Source organism: Neomonachus schauinslandi, chromosome 1 (genome assembly GCF_002201575.2).
Source record: "Neomonachus schauinslandi chromosome 1, ASM220157v2, whole genome shotgun sequence".
Classification (NCBI taxonomy): domain Eukaryota; kingdom Metazoa; phylum Chordata; class Mammalia; order Carnivora; family Phocidae; genus Neomonachus; species Neomonachus schauinslandi.
The window spans coordinates 142,680,365-142,691,652 of NC_058403.1; the positions used below are offsets into that span (position 1 = coordinate 142,680,365).

Sequence of the window (11,288 nt, forward strand, 5' to 3'; positions counted from 1 at the left end):
ATATTAGCAGTTGGACTAGTATGTCAGCACAAGACTAATACCATGCTACTGCATCGACAGAAGATCGTAGTGGTTAAGCATTATGGCGAAGCTATCACAGCAGAAACTTACCATGTATTCATTTCCTTTTACACTTTCCTAAAGGTTTTTATTTTTGATCCTGCTAGATTTGATAAAATAATTGGGCAATTATTAACTGCCAAGACTCCATCAGTATCTTCCCATCTATTCCTGTTTATAGTAAAAACATCCTCCTGAACATCTTTTTTTTTTTTTTTTTTTGCACATTCTGGGCCATCAAGATTTGAAATCCCTTAATGAATTCTGTAATCAAACTATGCTTTGCCAGTTTGGACCAATGTAAGAAATGATAAGTAGCAGTCGTCATATATGGTCTTGATTATAAACGGAGGATGGGGATTGCCAAGGAGCAGATCGTATTTCTGAATGATCACTAACACCAACAGTTTTTCTATCCATGTATCTTTGTCTTGACAAAAAAAAAAAAAAAAAAAGGTCTGTATTATGGATTAAGTGGCCCATTGTAAAAATATCAGAACCACTATCTTTTGATCCAGCTTTCTTATCCCAGAAACATTGTCATACTCAGTTTTACTATGAGTAAGTATGTGCTGAAGAAAATATAAGAACTTGTTAGGGATACAGATCAAGGAGGCAAATGAAAGGTCTTACTAGTTTTGACGCTGTAGCGTATGACATCCTGGCAGAGCTCCAGCAGCCTGTGGTGTGGCTCTCCCATGTCCCTCATCTCCAAATCAAGAAGTTGTTTCAGCTGTTCAGGGGGCCGCCACTCACAAACCTGGACATTCAGCAATGGCAGTTAATTGAGCTCCCACAGGAGCCAGGTAGCGAGAAGATATTAGCATCATGGACCCTACCCTCACGAAGATTCCAGACAAGTGGGAGAGACTGAGATTTAAATGTACAACCCTAGTCCAGGGGGAAAAATATGGGATGGTGACCCAGATGTCACTGGAACAAATGAGGGGCCCCATCTTTGATTTGGAAGGTCAAAGTTTTCCTGGAGGAACTGATTTCAAACTAAGCAAAGATTAGGGGATAGGGGAAGGCAAGCAGGCACTCTAGGTGGAAGGAACAGAGGTCGTAAAGGCTGAAAGGGCAAATCTGAAGAATGAAGTTAGTTTGGTGTGGCTAGAACATGGGGTTGGAGGAAGGAGAGGCAAGAAGTGAGGCTGGAATGCCAAAATAATTTCCTCGCTAGTCTCTCTGCTTGTACCCTTACCCTTGACCTCTACAGGCTATCAACCTAGCAGCCAGAATCCGGAATGATCCTCTTAAATCTAAACTACCGCCGTTCCTCTGCTAAAATATCTCAGTGGCTCACTTCTTTCAAAGTAAAGCCAACATCCTCATAATGACTTCAAATGAACCTGTATAATCTGCTTTCCTTCATGGAGTTTCCTCTCCAGTCTAGTACTGTCTTCCTCCTGGCTGACTCTGCCCCACCACCCTGACCTCCTTGCTGTTCCTTAAACACACCAGGCACACTGCCCCCCTTAGGGTCTTCACACTGGCTGTGCCCTCTGCCTGGATACTCCTGCCCCAAATGTCCTCCTGCCTAACCTCCTCAGTTCTTTCAAAGCTTTGCTCAAAAATCACTTTCTCAAAGATAGCAACCCTGATTCCCCTATTTAAAGTCACAAGCTTCACATTACCCCAGCCCTATCAGCCCCTCATCTTTTCCTGCTCTTCCTTTTTCCATTACACTTCTCATCTTTCAACATATCATGTGATTCATTTATTCTGTCCCACATAGTCTCCATGAGAGCAGAGATGTCCATCTGTTTGCTCACTGCTCTCAAGTAATGAATACAGTTCCTACCACACAAGAGATGCTCCACAACGATGTGGTGAATGAAAAGATGAATGAGCGAATGAATAAATGAATTAATTAATTAATTAATGAAATGAGACTCAGATCATGACAGATTTCTGTGGCATGTTACAGAGTTTGAACTTGGTTCTAGGGCAGCAGTTGAAATGTTTTGGACAGGGGAATGATATGAACATGTTTGTGTTTTGGCCAATAGCTTTAGTTGCTATATGGAGATTCCAAGTAAAATCGGAAGTAAGAGGCGACTGTAATAAACCAGGCAAGAGAAGGTGGTATTCTGGATGAGGTAGATATTACTGGAATGAAGTATTTCCAGAGATATTTAAAATGCAGAAACAACAGAACTCAGAAATTAATTACACGGCAAGGATGAGGGTGAGGAATGAGCCAAGGACAACCCTGTCGTCTGTAGCTTACACACACGGGTTGATGGTGGTGATGAGGAAAAGAATTTGGTTTGGGGTGGGGATTTGGTGGGGATGATGAGCTTTGGGCATATGTAGTCTGAGGCCTCTCAGGACATCTAAAAGGGGTGCAGCAGTTGGTCTGAAGCTCTTGTGAGAGACCAAGAACATAGTTCCAGACATCCACCATGATAATACACCATGGGGGACACACTCAGAGAGAATCTACCACTAAGAGGAAAGGCACGGGATCTCGCCTGGACACCACCACCGCTTAAGATATGGGCAAAGGGAGAGGAGCTCACTTGTGAGGTGGAGGACAAGCCAGAGAAGCAGGGACTATCTGAGAAGAGTTCAGTGCTACTAAAACAAAGAAAACAGAATGTTTTAAGGAGAAGACGGTCATCACTATCAAATCCTGTTGAGAAGCCCAATTTGATAAAGACTGAGAAGTGCTCATGGGATTTATCAACAAGGAGGTGTTCTTGGCAAGAGCCGTTTGACTTAGAGAGGTGGGAGTGGAGGCCAGATTGCCATGGAGTGAGGGTGTGGGAGGTGAGGAAAGAGAGGGAGGGAAGGAGCATAGACAATCTTTAAAAAGTTCGGCTGTGGAGGGGAAGAGAGAGACAGGGGAGTAGCCAGGAAGTCAGGAGACTAGGAGGTGGGAGGTTGGGGAAAGCAGGAAGAAATAATGAGTTGTACAAGAGGTATGAAATTAAACTCTGATGTGAGAACCACAATAGGCAGAGGTAAATCAAAAGTGACTAAGACAATCCAAAGGAATGACTACTGATAGAGAATATCTCAGAGATACTGTAGGTTTGGTTCAATAAAGGGAATATTGAAATAAAGTGGGTCAAACAAAGATTTTGGTTTCCCAGTGCATATAAAAGTTATGTTTACCCTGGACCATCAAGTCTATTTGGTGTGCAATAACATTATGTCTAAAAAATTTACATGCCTGAATTAAAAAAAAAATACTTGTTGGAAGAGGTCATTAAGAAGAGGTGACCATGGGCGCCTGGGTGGCTCAGTCGTTAAGCGTCTGCCTTCGGCTCAGGTCATGATCCCAGGGTCCTGGGATCAAGTCCCACATCGGGCTCCCTGCTCCGCGGGAAGCCTGCTTCTCCCTCTCCCACTCCCCCTGCTTGTGTTCCTACTCTCGCTATGTCTCTCTCTGTCAAATAAATAAATAAAAAATCTTTAAAAAAAAAAAAAAAGAAGAGGTGACCATCAGATGACCTACAAGCTGGACCTGGGCCCTTGGAGGTTCCTCACCCCCTCCCCAGTCCCTGGAATGTGGGTTCTGCTTGTGTCTCCTGCTCCCAGAGGCTGCTCCAAGGACACAGCCTTGAGATAATATTGCTTAAGAGAATGTTGTGGCTGGTCTGACCTATCTAGACCACTAAACCTTTCTCCAGATCAGCAATAAGGTTGTTTTACTCCCTATCATTCATGTGTTTGCTGCAGTAGCACTTTTAATTTCCTTCAAGAACTTTTCCTTTTGTAGTCACAATGCAGCTGTTTGGGGCAAAAGGCCTAGCTTTTGGCCCATGTCAGCTTTCCAAGTGCCTTCCTCACTAAGCTGCTTCATTCCTAGCTTTTGATTTAAATTGAGAGATGTGCACCTCTTCCTTTCAGATGAACGCTTAGAGGCCATTGTAGGGTTATTCATTGGCCTTATTTCAATCTTATTGTGTCTCAGAATAGGGAGACCCAAGGAGAGGGAGAGAGACAGGGGAACTGCCAGTGAGTAGAATAGTCAGAACACACACAATGTTATCACTACGTTCACTGTCTTATATGGGTGCAGTTTGTGGTCCCTCAAAACAATTACAAGAGTAACATCAGAGATCCCTGGTTATAACAAACTATAAAAAATATTGTTATATTTTATGATATGATGTTATAATATATGTAATATGTTTTATAATATGTTATAATATGTAACAAGTCCAATAATAATGAAAACGTTTAAAATACTGTGAGAATTATCAAAAATTGACACAGAGACACAAAGTGAGCAAATGCTGTTGGAAAAATGGCACCGATAGACTTGCTGGATGCAGAGATGCTACAAACCTCCAAATTGTAAAAATCATACTATTTGCAAAGTGCAAGAAAATGGGAAATGCAGTTAAATGATGTATCCCTGTCTACACAACAACATGATTAAATCTCAAATGCATTTTGCAGAGGGAAAACTGCAAGACTCAGAGGGCCTCTTGTGATAGGATTCCACCTGTCCGACATTCTGGAGAAGGCGAAAAATACAGGCACAGAAGACAGATCAACGGCTGTCAGGAGCTAAGGTAAGGGGCAAGGCTGACTATAGAGGGGCACAGGGAAATCTGGGGGTGATGGAACTGCTCTATATCTTGACTGTGGTATAGTTACATGGCTTAGCAAACTCATATGACTCCACACCAAAAAAGGAGCAAATTTTACTAGATGTAAAGTATAACTTAATTTTTTTAAAAAGTGGCTGAGAAAGAATATCTACAAGAGAAGGTGTTAGAAGTAATCATCTCACAAAGTACGGGGATGTATCTGAAGGTCACTTTTCATGGTGCCTATTGGATCGCTGACAACGCTAGATGAAGTTGGTAGCATAAAAACTCCACCTCCTCCCCCCAACTGCAACATCGTTTTCAACCCAAGTTCAGGTGGATAGCCTGCAGGGCTACTGTACTGCAATCAGCATGGGGTTCCTTCATTGATGACTTAGGATCTTAAGCCTCTCCTTCTTGTCTTACCTTCCATTAGTCACCTATATGAGCCCTTCCTCCTAGGCAGAAAGTTTCCTTTTGCAATGCTCTTTCCATCCTTTACCTTCCTGCTTTCCTCAACACACATGGGTCAACTTCTCCCTGACCATCAAAATCTTACTTGACCTTCACATCCCACATCAAAGCTCAGAGCACCCACTCCTCTACGAAATCCCTGAAGTCTGCCCCCATCACACCCATTTATCACATTCTTACTGGGACCCCCTCTTCTCTTTTTCAATGAAAACTTATCCTTCCAACTAGACTGTAAATTCTGTTCAAAGCTGAGCCTTTGTCTTATTTGTCTTTATATCCCCCAGGGCCAAATACAATGGCTTACCCATAGCTAACGCTCAGTTAATATTTAATGACTGAATAAAGTCCAATTAAAAAAGAAAAAAAGCTTACCAGAAAAGCAGTGAGCTCCAAAGTAAAGCAGGTCCAAAATATTTCACAAGTACAGATAAGACCAGAAAATATGCAATTATAAATATATATCAAGAAATACCATCAGTGATTTTTGCCTTGAATATAGCTATTCTAAATTTACAGGATATTTTGATCTATATCCCTATTAGTTTTCCCAAATGCATGTGATCAAAAATTCAGAATAAATACCACTTCACATTCAAAATCTTTTTTTTTAAATGACATTTATTTTTGACTAACCGAATTGGAATAAAAATCCCTCCTCTATTTGCTGATAATTCAATTTCAATATGAAAGATAATCAATGTGATAAAGGATAATTTAGCGATTGTAAGAGACATACAAGAGAAGTTAAAGGCCCAGACTGAAGCCAGACTGCCTGGATTTTAGTGCCAACAGCTCTGATACTCACTAACATGTGATCTTGGGCAAAGCACTTGACCTCCCTGTGCCTCACTTCTTTCCTCGTCCCTAAAAAAGAGTTAATATATAGCCCCTACTTCTTAGTGTTTTTGTAAGACTTAAATACACAAATTCATATGGAGTAGTCCTGAGAACATCATCTGGCACATAGTAAGTACTCTTAAGAGTAGAAGTCATTTGGGGCAACTGGGTGGCTCAGTCGGTTAAGCGTCCCCCTTCGGTTCAGTTCATGATCTCAGGGTCCTGGGATGGAGCCGCATATCGGGCTCCCTGCTGAGCGGGGAGCGTGCTTCGTCTTCTGCCTCTGCCTGCCACTCCCCCTTCTTGTGCTCTCTCTCTCTCTCAAGTAAATAAATAAAATCTTTTTAAAAAAGTAGAAGTCGCTAGTAATAATTGCATTATCAGTTTGAATCTGAACTTGAGCCTGAATTTGAGACCTAGAACCAGTAATTGGTGCCAGTCAGAAATCAGACTTAACAATTCAAATTTTCCAGTCTAAGCTCAGACCAGCTCCTGGGAAGGATCCTCAGATAAATTTAAAATTTTTTCATACTCTTAGCTTTGCGCAGTGGCAGTATCATAGCCGATGAGGTTTATCCGAGGCGCGATTATTGCTAATTAAATTTTTTCATACTCTTTCCCACATTATGCTTATTTTTTACTAGTAACAAAAAGAAGGTGCCCAAGAAAATGGAGAGCAGAGTATGTTTCAGAGAGTGTATACATCAAGATCATCCGCTTATTTATAATCTATACGGTTATAGGGCAGAAGGCTTCATCCCTGTGCTTCATGCCCTCAAGGCCTGGGGTCTCAGCCAGTCTCCCAATAAATGGTGGCTGGCAAAGTTAACAGCCAACACCTCCAGGAAAGCTGATACTGGGTGGGATCCCACTTTGGCAGCTGGGATCCCCTTGATACAAAGGTATAGAGGCCAACATAGCATGAGCTTCCCATTTCCCTTACATCTAACCACCCAAATTTGGAAAGAACCTATCTTTCCCATTCCAGGGGTTTCTAATAGGTATCTTTTAGTTTTACCTTCTCATTGACATCTGTAGCCTTCAAAACCACCTCTTCCATTATTAGCTTACAGGCCTCTTCAACAAACTTTTCTCCTGCTCTTGCATCTGTCGTGGGGCCATTCAGTACAACCCCATCCACGAGAACAGCACTCTTCTTACTTGGAATCATCTCTTGTGGATGCGTATCTCCTGAAAGCACACACAAAAAATCATGTTTGAGACATAACCTAATTAGATCACAACAAAGCACAAGGGGAAACATGGACCACTATCCCAGCTTCAAATGGCATATCTTCTTTTAATACATTTGGGGCATTGAAGCAGACAGTTGTTTATGGTTTCCGGTGGCATCATAGGGTTAAGGAAAGATATCCTGCAGCATCTTGTTTGGCATCAGCGATTGTGGAGAAAATGTAAATGTGAAATGTAAATTCAATTCATTTTACTCATTCTTGCAAACACCTTTCAATCCCATGCACAGAAAGATTGTAGATACAAGCCTGTGTCTATTTTGTACACACACACTTTTTGTAACCCGTTAAGGACTGCCATCTATCCACTTTGTAGGAATAAGTCATTCCTAAAGAAGAAAAAATTATTGACATATCACCTCTCTTAATTTTACATTTTAAGCTCATGTTTAAATGGCCCTTTATATCAAAGACACTGCTTTGTCCCTGAGAGCCCCTCCGTCCACGTACTCAGCCACTCTCCTATGAATGGAGAATAAAAGAAAGTGAGTGGCGTGATGGTTGGTGTAAACCCACATTTGATGCCCTCAAACTTTTCAAACTTGCAGTCTGGGCACAGGCAGAAGGATGGAACAGAACGTCTTTAGGACTGTACAATTGCCAGTCAGTGACTAAAGGTTAAAAGTCAACATGGAAATCTGTAGCTGAGAAGAAAGATTACTGCCTACCCAAAATAGCCCTCCCCAAAAATAATTCTGGCAAATGAATCTAAATATTCCACCAATACCTGCCACAAGCTTGGATTCGATTTTATTCTTTCTTGAATCAGTGTCTCTCTCTCCTCCCTGTAAGGTACATACATGTTCACTGAGTTGTGGAAATTTACAGAAACAGTTTTTTAAAAACTATCTTTCAGCACCACACCCAGCACAGTGCATTACTTAGATTTTGCAAATCTACCTTAAATATGCTGATGGTCCATAGGTATTTCAAATATTTTTATGCTTACCGAGGGCTCTAGCAGTATTAACATTTATTATCCCCCAAGTCGGTCTTTTCCTCAAAAGAATACGTTTTGGTAAAATTCTGTGGCTTTATAAACCCTTTGCTTCTATTACTGGCAAACTCAAATGGTGTCCATGGAGGCAGATAAATACGGCACAGCCTGATTCCCCAGTTTGGGAAAGACAGGGTCTGCAGCGAAGGATCAATCTTTTATTCTCACCCTGAAGGCTGAACCATCCAGAACTCCAATGACGAATTTTAGTTCCATCCTTCACTTTTACTTATCTTTCACTTGAAAGGATGCATTCAACATGGTTTAGGGCCAAATGGTGAAGCCTTGGAATTGAGCTTTTAGATGGAAAAACTGTAAACCTAAAGGCACTTTCCTCCCCTGAATTTTAATCCTAAAAATAAACTGGAAAAAGAGGGCAATTATTCAGGGAACCCTGGTTATGTCAGTAGGCGGTGCTATTATTAGGCGTACAGAAAAAGTTAGTTTTCTTAACCTCATTAGTAGAATTTCAGGTTTTTATTGTTCAGGGAGTAGCAGCCACTCTATAGCTCTCTCAGAGTTCTCTCTCTCTCTCTCTCTCTCTCTCTCTCTTTCTCTCTCTCTCTCTCTCTCTCTCACACACACACACACACTAAAAAATGTCAAACACCCACTTGCAACCAGAAAAGCAGTGAAATTGAAATTTAAGTCATCTTTGTCTCCACAGCAATCAATTTAAGAAATCCCCATATTTCATGCAATTATCTATGAGAAAATACAATAAAAACTGAAGAATTGGATATAGATAATGCCGCTTTCCTTGATAGATACGTTCTATTTCTATTGCCAGATGTAATAATGTGCCTCTTTCTCCCCCTGCCTTTTCCCAGGTTGGAAAAGAGATTGTTTCTCAATCTCCTCTGGAGATTGTTTAGTAGGCCAAACTATAACCTTCTGGATTCCATACCCAGGACTTCCAATCCAACTGCTACAGTATATGGTGGTTAATAATGAAGTAGTTCAATGGAAGAATCTTCCATGAAGGATATATCCAGAATCTGTTTTTCATTACCCACTCCCCTACCTCCTTAGTCCAAACCACCATCAAATGCAAAACCAGTGACCACCATGTGACAGATCATATATACTTATTCATTTATTTGTCTAAGCATCTGTCTCTCCAGTAGAGGTTTGCTCTCTAATAGTGTAAGCTTGTGTCTATTGGTTTCATTTTTGTTTCTGTAGCACCCAGAATGTGCCTAGCACTTTATAGGAGTTCGACAAAAAATTGTTGGCTACTCAAAAATTCCTTCAACCAATGAGTGATAATGTCCCCCTTCTCTGAGATGCCATTGCAGGTTAGCTGACCTAACTGAGCAGGAGACACCTTTGGCTAGGGATGAGCTAGATGTAGAGTACAATTCATATAATTCATGGCCTAGAGAAGACACAGTAGAGACCAGAAGAACCAGGGAACAGGGTCAACAGGGAAAGCTGAGTTGTGGTCTCTGGACTGTGAAAGGAAACTGCAAATAAAGACTCTCACTTTCCTCTCCTCTCTATACTTTTTGCTGCAGCCACTCACTTTCTATGCTCTCTCCTTCCCTTTCTTGTAGGCATTTGACTTCTGAAAGTCAGCCCATCAAGCCTCACCCTAGGAACCACACTTCCAAATGTGAAAGGCAGTCAACCTCCAAACTCTGACTTCTGAATTTCCACCAATTCCTCAACCCTGTGCCTTCCAAAGCTCTGTATAAGTTCAACTTTTGCTTTACTCAAAGAGATGTATGGATTTCCTTGTTGAACAAACAATAAATTCAACTTCAAATATTGTTTCAGATTTTGAGCAGTGGCCTCTTCTTTTGACATAGGATTAAGTGAATTAACACAGATAAAAACTTAAAGCAGCACCTGCTACATAGTGGGCACTCAATAAATGTCATTAATATTAGCTAACTCAATAAATTTTAGTTAGCAGTAACAGGCAATCAGTACTACTTATTACATACAGAAGTGCATAAAGCATAAGTGAAACTCCATGTGATAGAAAGCTATGACAGTAGAAAAAGAGGTCTCTTCAGAGTGGTCAAATGACCCAGATAATGAACTCTAGACCAAAGGGCCAGTGAGTATACCCCCTGTGGAAGAGCAGAAAGAGAGGCCACAGTGTAGGGGATTGCCCCTGTGAAGAGAGCAAAATTTCCTGCCAAGATGTTCAGGACACAAGATGGTGGTCAAGCAGTTCAGCTCCCACTGGGTGGACAGTTTTCCAGACCTCCCTCCTTGTCACATTCCACCTTGCACCATGGTTTCTGTGTCTTATTTCTTGCACCAGACTATAAAGTCTTACAGGAAAAGGATGCATGTCTCATTTTTCTGGACATCCCAGAAATCTGTTCGGCAGCTGGCATGTGTAGGCACTCAACAACTCTAAGGACCGCCTGGCTAATGGCAGAGGTATCTGGGAAATTATCCTATCTAACCCCTTCACACAATCCAAAGATCCCCTATACAACCCAGTGGCCAAGATGTCAGGTAAGCTGAGTTCTAGTCTCACTTGATCTCTCCTAAGCATCCTGATCCTGGGATAATACAACCTCTCTGTGCCTCAGTTTCCTTATCCATAAAATAAGAGACAATCAAAGGAAAGTGCTGGGCTGGCTGCCAGAAAATCGCTAGGAAAGCCAAGTACGATTCAGATTCCTGATGTGCTACTCAGAAGATTGTGTTCCAGGCTGGGGTCCAGAATATGGAAATTGGCATGCGCTCTAACTTATACCAACAGTACTGAAATACACTGACATGCAGTTGGACTTAGGATTCACTGTTCAGGGTGACCCCCAAAGGTCCTCTCAAATTCTAACATCTTCAATTGTCGAGGCTTTCCCTCACCCTTTCATACTGAGGCATTCATTTCAACAAGCATAGAGCAATCACCTACCACATGCCACACAACAGTTTAGGGACCAAACACAGGAAGAGGGTCATCTCCTCAAGGATCTCAAAGTCTCATTGGGGAGTTAGGGCCTCAAAATTTACACCAACACAAGACATGTCTTACAGGCTCTGTGCCAGGCTCTGTCCTCCAAGTTTTATAGATTTAACACATTTGATTGTCACAAAAACTCCAGTTAGTTACTCAGTGTTGTGGCTGAGGAAACTGAGACACAGAGATTA

The 11,288-nt window shown here is 41.6% G+C and overlaps 1 protein-coding gene and 1 pseudogene across 1 annotated transcript in view; one reads left to right on the forward strand and one right to left on the reverse strand.

Annotated features, from left to right (window-relative positions):
* Positions 1-7,095, reverse strand: part of GADL1 (glutamate decarboxylase like 1) — a 134,357-nt gene extending 127,262 nt beyond the window's left edge. Inside the window, exons 1-2 of the mRNA XM_021678833.1 lie at positions 6,940-7,095; positions 694-820 (exon numbers count right to left, since the gene is read on the reverse strand). Coding sequence (XP_021534508.1) covers positions 694-820; positions 6,940-7,092 — 280 coding nt within the window. The 5' untranslated portion in view covers positions 7,093-7,095. The remainder of the gene's footprint in view (positions 1-693; positions 821-6,939) is intronic.
* Positions 6,458-6,627, forward strand: LOC123326905 (annotated as a pseudogene).
* Positions 7,096-11,288: the final 4,193 nt, after the last annotated feature.